The 20,198-nt window shown below is 36.7% G+C and overlaps 1 protein-coding gene across 3 annotated transcripts; it reads right to left on the reverse strand.

The window, feature by feature from the left end:
• Nucleotides 1-705: 705 nt before the first annotated feature.
• LOC132640328 (phytochrome B-like) lies at nt 706-8,295 on the reverse strand. Of its 3 annotated transcripts, XR_009582200.1 has the most exons (5): nt 6,025-8,291; nt 3,955-4,759; nt 2,935-3,228; nt 1,175-1,516; nt 706-1,025 (listed from the first exon to the last, which is right to left on the reverse strand). XR_009582200.1 is itself a non-coding variant. In XM_060356879.1 (4 exons), exons 1-4 carry the CDS (start codon nt 8,093-8,095, stop codon nt 992-994), a joined length of 3,204 nt encoding a protein of 1,067 aa, XP_060212862.1. In that variant the 5' UTR covers nt 8,096-8,295; the 3' UTR covers nt 706-991. The 3 variants fall into 3 exon arrangements, 2 of the variants coding, with proteins under 2 accessions (XP_060212862.1, XP_060212861.1); XM_060356879.1 differs by lacking the exon at nt 1,175-1,516 and having other exon boundaries at nt 6,025-8,295; XM_060356878.1 differs by having other exon boundaries at nt 706-1,516.
• Nucleotides 8,296-20,198: the final 11,903 nt, after the last annotated feature.

The following is a 20,198-nucleotide window of genomic DNA, read 5'->3' on the forward strand; positions in this document are numbered from 1 at the left end:
AATATTTACCGACTTATGTTTTTTTTTTTTTTTACAAAATATAAACTCATGTGTCAAGTTTTACATTAATAAAAATTTGAAATCATGATATGAAGTTGAAGTTTTGTCAAACATTGCATAAACAAACGTTGATTTGAATTCAAAATATGAAATCAGGATTTTATATCGCATGGCCAAACACCGCTTAATCTTTTAAGAAAACGATAGGCTTCTGTGTCTTTGGTTGTTTTGTTTTCCTTCAAACGATGTACTCAAACAAGAACTATACCTAAAAGTTTCGAGTTACTACTTCTTGTTGGTGAAATGGTGCAACATGTTTAAGTATGATTAAGAATTGCTCAGGTTTAGACTCTCTTTTGTTGCTCGCTTTTCCTAAAAATGTTGCTCCCTGGATCACCCATTTCCAACCCATGCTCTTATGTTTGTGTGTGTCTACCTATTTTCAATATTTTCAAGACAACCTTTTCAAAATTTTCAAGGCACACGCCACCAAAGCTTTACTTCGTATTCAACTAGGCCAGAGCTCTGCATCTTTCTCACAAGTAAAAAAGAAACTATAGAAACATATACAGTATCAAATATGTCATCTCCTGCTTCAGAACTAGTTTTTATATTATACAGAAGAGTGGTGAAGCCACTGCAGTTCATATTGACTGGCCAAATTATATTGATGAGAAAATTGAAAAGATTAACTCCCTCTTGATGGAAGGGAAAAGCTCTGGTATTAGCATTCAAGATTATCAGCATATCCATGTTAGTATGTTACATGAAACAACAAATTTCTCTCATAAAAAAGGAAGACATATACTCTACCAGACCATCATCATCAATGTTATTCCACAAAGCACACTATAGTACATTGAAGTGACTACTTTTAAAACAATACTCTGATACATTGTTAGAATGATACTAATCACAATAACCTGGGATCATTAAGCCCAGAAGCATCTTGGTGCTAATACTAATCACAATAGCTTGAGATCATTAAAGCCTAGAAGCATCTTGGCGCTACCCATATTGCAGATCTGCAGTTAATTTGTAAGTGAACCCAATTATGATGTTAAAAATTAGTCATGGTAAAGTAAATGATTAAAAAACCACCAATATTTCAGCAAACATATATCACAAATCAGTGTGGAATAGCTCATTTAGCAGCACAAGGATGATTCGATACCCATTAGCCGTATAGAAGGACTTGACATTGCTCCAAGTTCCATGCTAAGTATCCAAGGCATACCCATAATTGTATGTTTTGCACTTTGAGAGACAATGGGATTGAATTTAACATCTGGTAACCTATCCAACATTCATTGAATCTCTTTGGGACAATGGTAGTTCAAGGATAATCAGGAAAAAACATCTTTCTGATTGTCTGATATACTGGACTTCACCATTCATAAGCTTTAAGATTTTTCGGCACATGCTCAGCCCTAGACCTGCTTGAGTTACCCACTGACTGTTATGGAACATATCTTGGATCAATTCAGGAGGAAGACCTTCGCCAGGGCAAACAATCCTTTTCCCAGGAAAATAGAGAAAAAAATCAAACAGGTAACTGAGACGGTGTATGACACCAAACAAACAGCATTAAAATGCTGAAAACTTTAAACCTAAAAGTTAATATCGGATTATATTGATGCCTTCATCAAGAGACCAAGTTGACAACTAGAAAATTAACTCAAATATACTAGCAAAATACCTCATATGCAGCATATGGTACACATCTAAACCGAATACTTAGCAGTTATTATAAACAAAGTAGTGCATTCAATCACCGTAAAGAGGGGGAAGTTACATATTTGACTCTCGGCCAAAAATATCTACATCCGCTAACCAATATGCATGTATATATACATCTGCCTGCTATTTTGGGGGGGGGGGGGGGGGGGGGGGGGGGGCTATTTATGTCACTTTCCCAAAATTAATCAGATTAAACTTCAAATCAAAAGCCTAAGCTCCGGCTCCTCCTATTTCAAGCTTGAAATAGTAGTGTCCACAAATTCCACAAAGTCATTTTGGTGAGCAGTTGAAGTTTCACACTTTAATAGAAGCTTATAGTTATGCAATTGCATTTTTAAAGGGGGTGGGAACATTTTGAGGTAGGAAATCATACGTTTTCTTCATCAAACACAAACTTAAAAGCTGAAAGACAAAGACGAGACCTGGTAGTTGCGAAGTTAAAAGAGCTAACAAATCAATGGAAGTGGTGTAAAGTTTTTTTTATCAATCTCAAGTTAACTTGTTTATGTTTATATTTTATCTTATCCCATAATCTTGAATTAACATGTGTAGATTTTACCTTATCCATAGCTGGAACTTATTGTAGTTTGCTTCTCGAGTCAAGTCGGTTAGCTTAAAACTAAGGATGAATACTCTGGTGTTTGTCCTTTGATATCAAAAAGGTGTAGGACCTAGAATTCTGATAAAAAAAAAGTGACGAGCTTTTATGTAATTTTGAGAAGGATTAAAAGTATGCTATGTGCATGCGATTTGTAGATAGAAGTAGCCATGGTTAGCGATTTTGAAGTTAAGGAAAATGTTAGGAGTCAAATATGCTGATCAAATGATAAAAGTCAGAGAGCAGGCAGGTGGGCTAAATGCGACAACCCGAGAAAAGTGGTGCCAGTAAACCAGTGAGTAATTGCTAACGAAGTCCATATTAAAAAATTATGGTCAATCTGTAATCATGTATAGCATATGAACCAGTAATTTCAGACAAACTTATTGAGATGTTATGAAATTATTCAGTTCTACACCAATAAACGTAAAGAGAAAAAATTTGAACAGCCAAGCAATGGCAGTTATAGCTGATGAAGTGCAAATGATGGAATGGATAAGATCTTCCGTTTAAAGATCTTTTAAGGAAACAAGGCTTCACAAGCTGATATAGCTCATTCACTGCAAAAGTAAAGAAGAGAAAGTTGAAGAATATACCTGAACTCAATGTGTACAATAGTTACTCCATCAGAAATTTGCTTCATACTTGGTCGAAGATGGACTTCTACCCACCCTTCTGGGGATGGTGCATAGCTTGCCATAGTATGCAAAAAATCAGCAAAGACCTGTTGAATTCTGACTTGATCGCCATAGACTCTCAGTGTCTTGATTTCCTCTGGAATATCCCGGATAAGCTGTACTCCTCTTTCCCTTAACAATAACATCACTTGGCTAACAACAGCATCTATCACACTCGCAAGTAAAAATTCTCCTTTCTCAAGCTCCAGTGAACTGTTAGAAATTTAAAGGTTAATCACCTTCTGAAGAGGAGCAAGGAACATTACAAATTGAAGTCATCTACCTATTCACATGGAGGCATTGCGCGCCCCGCAACACCCCCCCCCCCCCCCCCCCCCCCCCCCCCCCCCCCCCCCCGCGCGCGCGCGCGCGCCAAACCCCAAAGAAAAAAGTGCTGTATCTCCTGGAAACTAGCTTGCAAGTTCAAAAAATAAAGTCTATGTACCTACATCTGATATTCGCATGGAAATATACTGTCATACGGGAACAATACACTCATTCAACTAATCCAGATTTATTGACTTCAATAATTACCTTAAATTTGATTGTCCTGTCACTACTGTTGCGAAGTCGATTCTAGTCCACAGACAGTAACCAGCTTAACACCACTACAAGCTACAATCCAGATATGAATACAACTTGAGACATATCTCATAAATTTTGCTTATAAGTTCCAAAATTCCAGTCACATACTCACATATAAGACCAAACTAGTATCTCTGTACTTTCGTCTTGAGCATGAAAACAACTAAAGAGCAGTAGCGGTATATTGCAACTTTCTATTACAGGTAAGTTTCCATAATTTTCTGACCATAGCTCATAAAACACTAACACGTTTCTAAATGGACTTTGAAAGTTGTACTAGAGTATACTGTGCCATAGTGAACAGATTTATTTAACTGAGAATATGATAGAATAAATAATTGAATATGAACTTACCCATCCTCAATGTTGTCCAGATCAACATCCCTTATGATCTTAGACATCTGCCTCTCACAAGCATCACTTGTTTCCAGAAACTGCTTCTGGTTTTCTGTCAAATCTGTGGCCTCCAATAATGAATTTGTAAAGCGTATACCATTCAGAGGATTCTTTATTTCCCGACAAATGTAAGACAACTCTTTCATCCCAAAAATACTCGTCTTTTCTTGTTGTCTCCGCATTAGAGCTTGCTGCAATTCAGGACTTGCATTCTGCAAAAAACAAAAGGCCCCAATAATTTTTCCATCCATACTGACTCTCTTGTTTGCAGTCAAAAGAGCTTGAACGAAATTTCCATTTCGGTCAGAGAAGGAAAAAGGAAACTTCTCTGTCTCCTGGCCTCCAATTGCCTTATGCAACATGATCATGAATTTCGTCATGGTGTCGGGGCCCTTGAGCCGACAGAAACTGCCAAAAATTTCACCAACTAACATTTTTCCAATGACTTCTTCTCTGTTCCAACCACTAAGTTTTTCCATCGCGGTGTTCCACTCAAAGCAATAAGTGTTCTCATCTGATACAAAAATGGGCGGGATCAGAGGATTAGGGCTGTGCACTATGGCCTTGTAATCACCTTGTATGCGAACAAATTTGTCCATCACAACTTTTTGGGCTGTAATATCCTGCCCAACGAAGCAGACACCAACAATGTTATTTGTGTAGTCTTTGCTAGAGCAAGCATTGACCACCACAAAAACAGCCTTCTTCAGTTGCTCAGCTCCAAATGTCCTTAACTTTATTTCTATGTTCTTATCTTCTTCACCTGTGATTGGTTTAGCAACAATATTAGGTTTTTCTCCTCTTTCATTATCTGTAGGATGGCTGGACACGAAGAGGGTGGATACCAATCAGTTTCAATTAACAATGTGCAAGAAACTCAAGCTACATACACATTAAAGAGAGAATGGTGCCACCCCACTGTCGGGATTAGCCTGAATCTGATTAAATGCAGCTTCATTTTATAACCCAGAGTGTATATATAGCCACAATGATTACGCCCATGTGCTCTGAAATCACCTAGAGTTGATCAACATTGAAAACTCAAGATTGAAACTGACCTCCAAAAAACAAAAATTATGTCATGATTAAATCAGAAAGCTTTGACGCAGGTTGTTACATGCTTTATCATCGATAAAAGATCTTTATTACTTCTCATGTTTCCATTTTACGTGGTTTTTGACATGGTACGGTTTCTGCACTAGCTTAGCACAATCTAATTAACAATTCATATGCTAACTTCTAAGTGCATGGTGCCAATCCAAAAGTACTAAAATAACAGCAGTAATTATTGGATTATTTTGCAAAGAGTATGGGAGGCAATGTAATGGATTATTTTGAGAAAAAGGAAAGGAGCTGACAGTTGGTAAAAGATTAGAAATTTCTGTTGGACCAGGGTAAACGCAAATTTATGGATATTATGAAGTAGTCAACTCTTTTCAGCAACAGCATATAAATCAATATGAACTTACAACCTATAGTTACGCAGGGAATGTGGACAATAGACATTTAATGCATTAAAATTGCCTATGTCAAAACATGAACATAAAAAGAACACACCTTGCTTGCTATAGAGCTTCTTATCCCTCAAAATATCTATCCAATAGAAAGCAAATAGTAAAATAAACCAAACATGCAACCTCCATTATTTTGTTGCATGATTCAAGGAGGAAACATAAATTTGATATTTAAAAAAAAAAAAAAAAAAAAAGGGCAGCTCGGTGCACAAAGCATCCCGTGTTAGCCAGGTCCGGGGAAGGGCCGCACTCCAAGGGGTGTGATGTAGACAGCTTACCCTAATGCAAGCAGTGGTGACTGCTTCCACGGCTCAAACCCGTGACCTATAGGTCACACTGAGACAACTTTACCTTTACTCCAAGGCTCCCCTTCAGATTTTAAATTTGTTATTAAAATTAATAAAACAAAGAAGAGCAGATAAGGGAATAACCGCTCAGTATAGCCTAAGGAAACTCCATAGGTAATGAAATGCACTTATTGGAATGAAGGAAATGTACAGCAGATTGGTATAACCTCGTAAAGCTTTGAAGAGAAGGTTCTCAGCAGTTCTCTGTGACTCTTCGTGGAGAAGATCGTGAACCAACGACTTCCCCATTGCTTCCTCAACTGACAACTCTGTCAACTCTGCAACTTTAGCATTCCACCCATTTATGCGACCTTCAACATCAATAGCAAATATGGGTGCTGTAGCAGTTTCTACCAATCTAACCATTTCTCTGGCAACAGACCTCAGTTCATCCACCCCTTGCAACCCCTCTTCCCGAAGCTGAGCATGCACAATAGCTTTAGAATTACTTGCCTGATCAGCATCCTTGAATGAATCACGTAGAATAAGCTGCAAAGAGTGAATTGCATCCATTTCTGCATTCTCCCATGGCAAACTCCGGCTCTTAACAACTTCCAAAAATGCCTTAAACGAAGAACGCGGATGCATTTTCTGCCAATCGTCTTTATCTTCTGGATGATGCTTTGCACCACCCCATTTTATCTCGCTCGCAGTGTGTGAACGGAACCAAAACAGGAAATCTTTCGAAGTTACATAAGCAACAGCCATCCCACAAACGGCAGCACCAAGAGAAGCTGCCTCAGGATACCCTGCATCAGCCAAACTGTCAGTGCTTAAACCTGTTGAGTCCAAATGATAAGTCAATAGCCACTCCACAATGCCCTTTATCTGGTTTTCAGAAGGTGTAACACCCATAGGATAGTACCTCCCCTGGTAGAACAAAGCGGCCCCATCGCATTTCACAAGGTCAACAATACTGGGGCTCTGCATAACAATCCCCGTAGGTGAATCTCGGAGAAGCATATCACACAACAATGTCTGTGTCTTCAACACATGCTTTTCAGCCAACTGCGATGCCAATTGTAATTCCATGTTTAGTTGGAGCCCAAAGGCCTGCATGAGGAATTCACAGGCATAACGAAGGGGGAAAGGAATACACCGAGCAGAAGTGTGGTGTCCAACTACCAAGCCCCATAATCTCATTGTACTTCTCCCTCCAGCAACTTCATCATCATTACCATTTATAATAACAGCCAGTGTTAACGACGCAACATTTCCCATATTAACCATATACTGAGGGTGGCAACCATGAGGAGCCCTAAGTGTTGAACCAACTAAACATAAAGGCTGCTTAAGCGATTCATCCTGAATAACCTTCACAGGTGTGGCAGTACAGTCAACAATCATTCTAACCCTATTCTGCTTAAACAAGAATCTTGATGCTTGTGGAATATCAGTAGCCGGATAATGCAAACCCATATAAGGCTCTAAATCAGATCTTTTACTCTCCGCGACAACTTCCCCATGCTCATCATCATGAAACTTATACACCATAACGCGATCATACCCCGTAAGCTCCCTCACACTCTTAACAACAGTATCACACAAAAGCTCAATATCTCCACCAGGTAACGATTGCAAAAGCGAAATAGCCCTCACGGCTAGTTTCTGCGATTGCACAGCTCCAGCAATAGACAATGCAGGGTCCTCCGTTCTAGCAGGCTCTAAATCAATCACAATACCAACATCAATCCTATGTAAAATCGCGTAAAAGGGCTTCCCTGAATTCCTCGAATGTATCCAAATCGGATTCAACAACGTGATCTCACGTGCCCCGAATGCTCCTTCAAGCAAAACACTACTTGAAGGACTAAAAAGACTCCTAACATCAGTTCCAATTGTTAAAAAACCAGGCTTATCAAGACTTGGAACTGATTGCGGCATTTTATCAAGCAACTCGCGTGCATTTTCGCTATAAGCAATAACCCGAAAATTCGTTTCATTTACAGCTATTGTACAACCAAAAGGTTGAATATGACCACCTCTTTGCATTTTAGTTAAGTAAGCAGTAATTTGATGCTCAGGCACAATATCTGTAGTGTTTCTAACAGATTGCGAATAATCAAAGGATTTTCCTGATTCACCTGATTGTTCAAATGCAGCATGTAGTCTAGCATCAGTAGTATATTGTGCTACTGCTTTGCTTATTGATGCATTATTAGTATTACTTGTACCTGAAAATTGTGCTTGGTTTTTTTGCTCATCAGCATTTTTTGTTCCACTACTTCCAGAAGCCATTTTTGTTTTTGAGTTATTGATCAACAGGGCATAGTAGGTAGAATTGCTTGTTTATGAGGAAAAAAGTTTTTCTTTTACTATTATAGGAAAGAAATAGAGAGAGAAGAAAGAAGAGTACAAATATAATAAGTACAAATAGGATACTTATAATAGATGTTTAGATTAGCAACTTGAATTTGGTGCTATCAGGAAAATAGATGGTTCAATTTTCTAATGGCAGGTAAGAAAATGATATGGAGAAGTGTGTGACTATGAGTTTTGACAGAGAGGCGTATTTTGGATTTGAACTTTGTGGATAAAAATAATAATTTTAAATTAATACGCCAAATCATTCTATAACAAACGTTGTTTGTCCGGATGTTTTTTAGCTGCTATAACAGGATGTTATAAAGAACATATAATATAACATAATATGAAAGTTGATTTCAGTGAAAACTCGGTAGTTAGTGAAATGTTGTTGTAGAGGATGACTGTTATAAATTTGTCTGACTAATTTATAGATATTTAGTAAGTTTTTTAATATGTATAGAAGGTTTAGGTAAAAGCTACTTACAATCTTTTTTAGTTTTATAATCTTTTTACAAGAGATTTTTATTTTTTTACACATAAGAGATCTTAAAAAAAAAAACACATAAGAGACCTTAAAAAGTCATTTTTTTCTATTTAAACTGTAAGAGGGCAATAAATCTCATTTTATCCACTTAACAATGTAGAACTTTTTTATGCTATTAAGTGAAAGTGACCTACAAATAACATGTATTAATATTTGTAATATACCTACTTTGGTAACCTAAAAAATAAAATCAGTAATCTGTTATAACATGCAGGGGCGGCTCAACAAAGTTAGTGGCCTAAAGCCAAACTTGGATGAGAGGCCTCTAATATAATTTTCTTAAATATTGGAATCTTTTTTTTAAAAAAAAAAAAAACTTTTTGAAATGCAAAGTTAGTAATGATATTTAGATAATCAAATTTTTCTGATAATTTTTTATCGAATTAGCTTGAAAACTTCTTTCCGCCAATGTTATTGTTATAGAAATTGTTAACATTATTCTATAAATAATATCGACATTTGTAAATATTTCTCGTCTTTTAATCTCATTGAGTGTGTCAATTGAAATATTACTACTTGTACTATTTTTCTCTAACACTTTTACTTCAAAATTTTTGTCTAAATTATCAAATATTTGAGCGGCTAATATGTTTAAAGGTTCTTTTGAGGCTAAGACGACCATTTTTTAATTCGAATTGTCCAAATATATTTCTGATCACCTAGTGATCTCAAATTGTTACCATTAAATAAAAAATAAAAAATATTTCATACATTTTAAACTGTTTAATTTTTTTAATTTTTTTTTTCTTTTTATTAAAAAAATTATAATTTTTACTTTAAAATACTTTTTTCTAAAAAATAATATAGTTCATAAACTTTTAAAATGGGCCCCAAAAAAAGTGGGGCCCAAAGCAAGTGCATTGGCTGCCTTACCCAAGAGCCGGGCCTGATAACATGTAAAAGTATATCAAGTAGAGTAATTTCTTTTTACCCTTTTGAGTATATAAAGTTAAAGTGCCACACTTTTATGGAGTGGTTAGTGGCATTTGGTACACTAGGAGAGGGCATATTTGGTGACTATTGAACTGAAGAATGGCAAGTGGTATAAGCAATCAAAAAGTAATTAATGTTTGTTTGATTAAAACATCTTATTCACACTTTGATGTTTATATTAAATTAACAAACTCAAGTTTTATCTTTTTATATACATATATATTAATTTTCGGCTGCTAATGTTAAATTGTTCGATCTGATTTGAACATCGAATGCGAATAAGTATTATCTCTCAACTACATGGTGAGATTTTTCTTTACCTTCCATCACAAAATGGAACTATTTTCAATATATACAATGAAAAAAAATATATATATTACAAACAAATCAATTTGCAAAAAAAGACATTAACACTAAAAATTGAACAAAACTCAGAGAAAAGAAACCTGACACATCATGATCTTGTGGTGTCATCTCTCACTAATTTGGACTCATTCACGAACCTCTTCTATTTTCCTTTACTTTCTTTTTTCTTTTCTTTATGCATAAATTGGATACTTAATTATTATGTTTGGTTTCATGAGCTGGAAATATTTGTGGATGTGGTGAAATGAGTGTCTATTGACAATAAAAGCAAATCATTTCATTGGCTGCATTTGCATAGACTTGTCCATGTGCAAAAATATGAAGACCCCACCCCCCATCCCCCCTCTTGAAATAAAACATTGTTGTCCCAATATAATTTTTGTTTTAAATTGTAGTGTTCACGTCAGCTTGTTGATGTTTTAATTGATTTTACAAAGTATCGGTTATTTTATCAGCAAAAATATAAAGTAATCCTATCCATCAAAGCTTGAACAGATGGGAAAAATTATCTTTTATTTAATAGGTTTACCTATTTAGCGGATCGTCTTAATATTTTTAATTAGTCCTGGTTAAATCATTGTTCTAAAGTAGTCAAATTACCGTGATTTTTTTAGTTTAATTTATTATATGCAAATTACACATTTTGGTGAGAATTTAATGTTCAACATGAGACATTTTGCTCAACAATAATATAGTGGATTGCATTAGTGAGGTTTAAACCATTAACTTTAAAGTGTTACAAAATAAAAGTAAAGAAAGTCCAAAACAAAGTGGAGTTATCCTTTTCTGTTTGTCCTTTTTAAGAAAAGACAATGAATTGGAGTATTTTCCTTTAATAAGATCTACAATAATGGAATAGTATTCAAAGCACTGTTCTCACGGCATCACATCTATGTTCCGTGGAGTTTAGGAAAACCCTTGAATAAAGATACAAGTTCAAAATTTTAAATTTATGTGTTTTAGATTTTATGACAGAATAACCTATTGAATTTGAGATAAATTATTTAATAAGTGAACTTTTAATATAAATACAAAGTTTATGTCAAATTACTGAATTCTACCAAAAAACGTAAATTATAATGTGGACCCGTAGTGTTGCTTCTTAGGAGGAACAAAAGAAAAACGAAGAATGAACGCGACATGTAAATTGGTGGGGGACAAGTAGTGTCCTATCCCTTTCGGATCACATGTTCTTCACGTGAAGTTCATCTCATTATTGAATTTATCCCAATGAATTTTGCTTGAGTCATTTGTCTTTTAGCCGCCCAAGTCTGACCATTACAGGTGTAAAGAGTGTCGGACTAATCTTAATTGAACCCGGGGGCGAAGCGAGGGGGGGGGGGGGGAGTTCAAAGTTCATGAAAAAAGGACGATTCAGTGCACAAATGTCACGATCCAACTGAAGGGTCATGACGGACATCCGGAGCTAGCCTACTACTGAGTACCTCCTAACATATTTTCATAATTACATCTAGGTGAGCCACATAGCTATCTCATAATTGCCATGAACTAAATGACACAAATTTCATCGAATGTAGGCACCTTTATATAAACGTCATTAACTATGCCCATATATGCACAAGCCGGCAAGGCTATCAAAATGATATACAAAATATAAGCCAACAAAGCTATGAGATATCTAGCTATGTATATCTGTGTACGAGCCTCTACGAAGAGTATATAATATCATAAAGACAGGACAGGGCCCCACCATGCCCATATATGCACACAAAAAGAATAATACCAATTACTGTAACTCCGGATCAGAAGGAGCACTGCTATGCAATCACCGACGAAGCAGCCTAAGGGTCCGGTCTGTCTCCCTGTCTACTTGTGGGCATAAACACAACGTCCTCAAATAAAAGGACGTCAGTTTGAACAATATACTGAGCATGTAAGACATGAATAGTAACATGACAAAAACATGAAGAATAACATAAGATAGAAGGACCATTCATACCTCTTGAGACATTCATCATACTTGCCTAACCTTTCTCTAAGGAAAATATTCCATACATATACATATACATACAATGATACCATACTCGATCATATAGGTTCGGTGTCACTTATACCCGACCATAACAAGTCTCGGTGTTGTCCGTACTCAACTGCAGTGGTGCGCGCACGGTACATATCATACCCGGCTATACAAGCTCGGTATCACAAAATAGCTATTACACATGTGACATACATGAGTGTCCAAAAGGAACATTATATCTCTATCGGGGTGACATTGAGTCGGTAAGCCCCCAATTTCTATTTTGGAATTCCTATAATCATTATCACTAAGAATCCTGGTAGTTATGAGCTTCTAACATTCTCTAGGAAGTAGGACAATATGATCATCATAGATGGAATTACGATGAGGAAGTCATGCCTTTAGAAAGAAGGGTTAGCCTTACATACCTTTACGCCTTCTTAATTACTTAACACTCTCCTCCAAGGTCCGCAAAATCTACATTCAAGAAGATTTATACTAAGGTTAGGTATCAAAGACACTCTTAAGTTCAAACTAGTGCAATTAACAAGCTAACGAAATTTGAGCAACATTTCCCATATTTTGACAACTTCCACCAAATTACAAATCAACTCCCAAACAACAATAATAACATTCACAATACCATATTCAAGAAGTTACATTCAATTCAATCTCAAATTTATCCAAAATCCCCTTTTTAAGTTCATCTCATAGTCATCTTCTCCACTTCAACATTTATGACTTCTCCACTTTAATTCTTTTCCTTTACAAGAGTTACTAAACCTTTATATCAACTCAATCATGTAAATGATAGGAAGATCATACCTTATTATAGAAGAACTTCACCTTCCCCAACTCCTTTCAAGACCAAGTTTATCACAACTTTGAAGAGAAACAAGGACAATCACCTTTCATGGATTCTCTTTAGGTTTTGATGTTGATCTTCTCTCTTGATGATATGGAAAGATGGGGAGTGATAGGGAACCTTCAGGAACTCTAAATAAATCTCTAGAAGTGTGGGGAAATAAGTGTGGGAAGTTGGAATGAAAATGAGGTCTTTTAGGATTTAAAAAAGTGGCAACATCGCACCCCCGCACCAACTTGCAGTGGAGATGCGGCGTCGCATGGGGGATATGCGGCCGTATATCCCCTCATATCCTTAGGGAGGAGGCTGGGAAGTGAGGGCTTCCATTTTGGGCAGTTTTCTACCCATATGCGGTCCAACATACTGAGTATGCGGCCACATATGGCCCTATTTTGCCCCATTTCGTGAAAATGTGTTCTTTTCGATTCGTTTGACCTCCAATCCTTATGGAACCTTCTTGGAACTTGTATAAAACTTTATTAACCATCCAAGGGGCCCTATAGCTTCCCCTCAAGGTAATGCTAAGAAATGTATAACTCAAATGCTACATAGTCTTCCCAAACATGACTCCAACTCCAATTTCTCCAACAACTTACTTCCACCATTTCATATAACTTCGAAACCTTAAGATATGCAATTAACATTATCAAATACCCTTCCTAACCTTATGAGGGATTCATGTCCACTTTAGGCTTGCGTTGGTCCCCTCATAAGGCAAATGTCACGAAATTTCTAAGATGTAACATTTCTCCCCCCTTAGGAACATTCGTCTTCGAATGTTAGATTCTTAGGGATTCTACAAAAATTTCGCAAGAGTTTCCCATGTAATATGTCACTACCATCCTGTCACAGCAACCCAAAATATATATCGCCTCACAGGGCTACAACAACAACAACAACAATAATGGCCACACACGATCAAGAAATCATCGAAAGAAAGCAGTACATACCTGATGACAATGGTGCCTCTGTCTGAATCTCCCCTGGGAGTGGAAATAAATGTGGGTACCTGAACTTCATATCTTTCTCAACTTCCCAAGTTATTTCTGCAACACCTCGTATCTTAGAACTCATGTTATACTTGTAACGTTAGATTTTGGAGAAAAAATTTGAAAGTTTGTACGTATTACGAAAGTGGTTGACCAGCCTACTTCGGGCACCCGTAACTCCTTGATTAGTTGATAATTTGAGAAAAATTAAAACATGAAGGTTGTATCCCTTTGGAATAGATTTCCAACGGTATCTTATGGAGCTCAAACAGAGCCCTGTGCTAAGAGTTATGCCTGTTTTACTATCACTGGTTAGAGCAGAATTTTCAGATTTTGGGTTACGTTTTTAGCCTTTTCCTACTCGAATTGGGACTCCTTATTTTATTATTGTATGAAGTAAAAATGTACCTAATACTATTCTAAACCCTAAGAGACTATTCTTTTTCTCTCTACCTCCATCCCTAAAGAATCTAGACACTTCAATCTTGCAAGAAACTCATTCTTGCAATCAAGAAAAATCAAGAAACCTTCAAAAAATTGGTTTGGCAATCTAGTTTCCTAAGGTTTCCTCCAAGGTAAATATTTTAATCAAGAAATTTTTTATTCTACAAGATTTATCATTTATAAAGACTAGAATAAATCCATCCATCCCGTTACCCTATAAAAAAATCAAGAGTTGTAAAAAGTTAGAGAAAACTCTAGTATTTTTCTGTTGAGTTTCATTCCGACCATCCATATTAATTTGGTGTTTTCCGATAAACGAACCGTTGGATCAAGCCCAAATTTTAACTGATTGTTTATAACACATAAGTATAAAATATGAACGGTAGAGATTGGATTTGGAGGTCCGGATCAGTGCCCTTTGAGCCACGAACAGTAGCTACGAAAATTAGTGAAAATCCTCTCAAGGTTTTCAAATTCAAAGCTTTTGGAATTCTTCTTCAAAGATTCCGACTTTACTTCAAGTTTTGGAGCGATTAAGGTATGTAAAGTTACTATCTATGTGTGGGACCATCATTTCTCTTCCCCACGCCTCATAATCCATAAAATTATGATTCTCTACTAAAACTAGGGTTTCAATACCATGCTCATGATAACCCTAGGTCCATGTCCATGATTATATTATGTATGGATTGTTATAATTCCATCATTGAGTTCTTAATATTTCTTTATGATTATTGAGAATCCTTCCGTAATCTATGAAAACCCATATCTTGTATTCCATGGGTTCTTGCATGCATGTTTTTGACTAAGAATGATTGTTTCATGAATATCCTACATGTCTACAAGTTTTCATGCAACTGTATTATATAATTACTTTCATGCTATGATACAAGATATATACATACTAAATACAAGTTATTTCATGAAACCATACTTACAAGTTATTTCATGAAACCATGCTTACACGTCATTTCATGAAACCATGTTTTCAAGTTATTTCATGAAACCATGTTTACAAGTTATTTCGTGAAATCATGATTACAAGACAAGTACAAGTTAATTCACGAAAATCATGGGCTTCTTAGCCAATTATATTATGTTCATGTTTTTGGGAGTTGCACAAATTACCGAGAAGGCTCAGATAGCCTGAAAACTACGTAGCCACCGTAGGACAAGGATCGCTCCGCCCAGTTAGGACGATACCTTAATTTTACACTGAATGGATCCATCAGACATGTTACCACCTTATACCTTGGCAAGGTATGAGGGCTCTACTAGTCCGACGAGGTACCAGACTCCACGTACCCACGTGATGATATCACATGTCGGTTTATGAAATGATCTCCCTACTTATCATGTTTTACTTATGTTATATATATATATATATATATATGTACTCATGCTCATGCTCATGTTCATGTCCAGGTTTTCAGTTCCACTTCTTATCATGTTATTCCATGTCCCATGTTATTTCTTTCAGTTGCTTTACATACCAGTACATTCAATGTGCTGACGTCCCTTTTATTGCCCGGGGGCCTGCATTTCACGATGCAGGTATTAATTGACAGGACAGCAGATTTGCTCGTTAGGACATTGCTCGTATCAGCTTTTGGTGAGCCCCATCTCATTCGGGGTTGTGTCTTTACTTCCATTTATGTCAGTTATGCATTTAAGGTATGCCGAGGGCCTTGTCCCGGTGAACAGTTTAGCAGACGGATTCGTGTCAGAGGTTTCATAGACTAGTTAGTTGTCATGTTTAGTTGAGTTGGCCTTAATGGCTACATTACCATAATTCCGCATTCATGATATATTAATAATAATATTTTCAGACTTATGATTATTGAACTCCATGTTTTCACAATTCATGCATGTTTACTTTATATTTTGCATCAGTTCATGTCCCATGTAGACTCAGCAAGTCATGTGGTTCGCTTGGTCACATGCAGCAAGGCATCGAGTGCTGTGTTACGCCCAGGCCATGGTTCGGGGCGTGACAAATCTTGGTATTAGAGCCTAGGTTCAAGTGTTTTAGGTAGTCTATGAAACCGTGTCCAGTGGGGTCACTTTTATATGTGTGTGCGCCACACATATAAATAGTTGACCACCAAGAAATCTAGGATTGTCTCACTTCTTTCAACTCTAGATCGTGCAATAGAGCTGTGTTCTCAGAAATCACTCGAACTCATGTGTTGTTTCCTATTCTGCCGAATACGTCTAGTCTCAATGGATGAGGAAGATGTAAAGCTAGTCGTTATCGATGTGTTGCTTTCCGATAGAGGCATCAGGAATTATTCTAACTCGTGCCATGAAGCTTAAAGCAGTAAGTAACATTCTCTTTCCATCGAATTCTAAACGTATCGAATGCGTAAGCGGCGAAAAGGAAAATTCGAGACCCAAGACTTACCAAATAGTGCATGATGTGTTTATCAGGTGATAATGCCCTTTTAAAAACAAGTTTCGGCATGGCAGTACACATAGGTTATATACCTTAAAGAATAAGTTTATTTGGATTATCTGACCATGAAGCTACAGTATAAAAATGATAGTTCAGATTTAAGACCCTACAGAGTAGCATGTTATGAAATTAGCTGCAGCAATCATAAATTGTCCACGGTAGTTTTAAGCAGAAAATAGCCTAAGAGCCAACCACCTGTAATACTAGAAAGTCTCGACTTTTTCAAGGATATATATATATTTTTGCCATATGATCTATGTACATGACTAGGAAGGGACTGATGCGATAAGAAAAACCACGAGCAGACGATATTGAATTTTTAGGGATAGTTTTAAATTATTTAAGCTTATCCAGATCAGACCTAGAGAGTATGATGTTAGTGAGTTACTACAAGAAGCAGATATTACTATGAGATAAAAGATATGATAACTCCCTCTTAGGTTATGTTATTAAGTATTTTATCCCTGATGTGTATAGTATGGTATAATTTTGAAAGTGGGGGTTAGTTGTTCCAATTCCTTGTTTGAGACAGATGAAATTTCCCTAAGTGTGATCTATGTCTATAGTTCAGAAAGATAGTATACAATCCAAGAAATGGAGTCAGATGAGGAGGAAAAGTTAGAAATAACCTTATGTTTCACTTTAGTACTCAGAGAAGAATTAGAGAATATGATGCTAGAAAGTGGTAACAGAAGCTTAGTAAGTAAGTTTGAGTAGATACAGTGAATTAGAAATTTTCAGCAGAGTTAGTATAAGTATGATTTGAGTTGCTTAGTCAAGTTAATACTAGTGAGTGGGCAACTGTCTGAATACACCGAAGGCGTGTTAGAACCCAAAGAGTTTAAGTTAAATTTGAGGTATAGAAATTGGTGAAAGAAGAAAACCATCTAAGTAGTAAGAGAGCAAGCTACAGAAGAAAAGCCTTTAAGGGTTATCAGAAAAGAGTTTTCCCCAAGACTGACAAAGCTAGTATGCCAGTTATGTACATTAGAAACCCGTTCATTTAAGTAATCCAGTTTTCTGAGTAAGTAAGACTTGCTTGAAGTAAGCCGAAGAAATGAGTCGTCAGTATGTTAGAGGAGATTAGCAGAACCACTAGATGACCACTTATCGCTAACTTAAGGGATCCACAGGCTTTAGACGTCTACTTTTGAACTAAGGGGGAGATAATATGATAAGTGTCGATATAGATGTTGTGTTTCGTAAGTTGATAGGCATCAGAGGATAATGTCATAAGATCACAGTTTCATGTAGCCAAGATAAGGTGCGTAGAAGACGATTTTTGTTATGCCCATTGAGATCAAGTACTAGGTACTTATGTTATGAGATAAAGTTCTAGATCGAATAGCGGGTTTTAAGAGTGTAACGTTTCCAATTCCAGAAAAATTCATGCACTATGTAGTACCAATGCCCAAACGTACTCTACACATGCCTAGCATACCTATCTTATGCCCTTGTTAAAGCTTTACACTCCATGTTTAAGATACAAGAATTAAGACTCCATACGATAGTAAGCTATGCAAGGGAATGTTCTTTCATGTTTCTCACATCAGGTTGTACTCATGTCCAAGGTTAAAGACCGCATTCATGTCTCACGTATCTATCTTGCTTTTATACCCATGACCACGTTCTAGCTTCTAAGTGCTTTCCGAATATGATGTTGATTTTGATAATGATTGAGGAGAAAGTAGCACAATAGTTTAAAGACTAAGAATCCTATGGAATGCCCACCTGGTCCTTGAACAAGGGGAAAATGCCTTAGGTAAATGATTTATTTCAACTCCAAAGATATGCTACCTACGTTCTCACGTACTCATGCCCACGACCGACTTCTTGGAGCATCCACATATAGAAATAGCATAACAGTGGATTTGGTAGGTAATGATAAGAGTAAATCAAGATAGATGTCCTACCCACGATTCTACGTAACTCATGCTTATGTTCCTCTGGCTACTATTTTAAAGCAGCTCGTAGCTTGGCACAAAGGATGCCATTTTCTTTTCCGAAGTACCTATGCCCTGTTTAAGTTCAAGGTGACTTTTTACTTATGCGTTAGGTGCTTGACGAATGAAGTATTCATGCCTATGATCCTTTCCTTCATGAGTCTTATTTTAAAATGAGGGTGTCGACTTACAGTAATAAGAGTAAACTATGTTGAACCATGTCCCATTCTGTAAGTATAGCTAAGTTCCAAAAAGTGATATCTTATCCATCCCTATGTCTCTAAGTACTCAAGAATAAAGCCTACAACTTATACTCCCTTTAAGTCACACTTATGTCTTATTCACACTTCAATATTCATGACCTAATGTCCAAATGTCAGGGTATGTAGCTTCAACGTCGTGCCTCTCATGCCCCATGCCATGCTACTCATGTATTCATGTCTTATGCCATATTAGTCCCATTTCCATGTATACATGTTCAGTGTTATGTTCTTCAGTCTGATGTACCCATGCCACGTCTATCTTCGAAGATGAAGTGTCTGATTCATATGAATGATCCCTTTATCTCACTCCTTAATGATCCGCTCACAATAATAAGCAAGGTAAGCTAAGATGTTCATATCTATGTTTCAGAGCGAACAAGGTAAGGTTCGAAGTAAGGTATGTTCCAAGTTCATAGTGAGATCCCTTCAGTTATTCTATGGTACTAATTATCTCAAAAATATTCTACTCGGATTTGATATTTCATGTCATGCCTACGCTAGAACTTTATGAATACTTATGTTAGAATCATATTCCTAGTATATGACTCAACTCTATCTTATTCGCACGGAGTTGCACTTACATTCAGAGCCTAAGTCGTACTCTTATCTCGTATGTCTATCGTGGTAACACATGAATGAACATCTATGATCAAGTTTCTAAGTGTTCAGATCCTACCTCGCTCAGTATTCAATCCTCATGTTGTATCAATCATGTTTTCGACATTCAGATCTCATGTTGATGTCCATGTTTACACGTGTTTGTATCTTATAAAAGTTTAGCACTCATGTTTACATGCCAGCCAGTCTTCATGTATTTATGTCCCATGTCATGCTCTTCACGTCCAGGTAATCATGTCATGTTCGTGCCTATTTTCCAGTACTCATGTCATTCATGCCTACAAATTCTCTTCCAAATCCCATGTATAGTAATCATGTAATCATTCAGCCAATAATCATGTGTTCAGGCCAGCTCAGTATTCATGTTAGCCATATTCTTATATCATGGCTCTATCGCATGATCTATGATGAGAAAGAAGGTCATTCATTCCTAAATGTCCGCAGCCTCCTGTCTATAAGTGTGGCGCACTTCACACCCATAAACAAGACTCTAGTGGAAACGGCTCATAGACACACCCTAGGACGAATTGCTTTGATACTACTTTTGTCACGACCCAACTGGAGGGCCATGATTGACACCCGAAGCTAGCCTACCGAGTACCTCCCAACATATTTTCATAATCACATCTAGGT

This window comes from Lycium barbarum, chromosome 5 (assembly GCF_019175385.1).
Source record: "Lycium barbarum isolate Lr01 chromosome 5, ASM1917538v2, whole genome shotgun sequence".
NCBI classification, from domain to species: Eukaryota; Viridiplantae; Streptophyta; class Magnoliopsida; order Solanales; family Solanaceae; genus Lycium; species Lycium barbarum.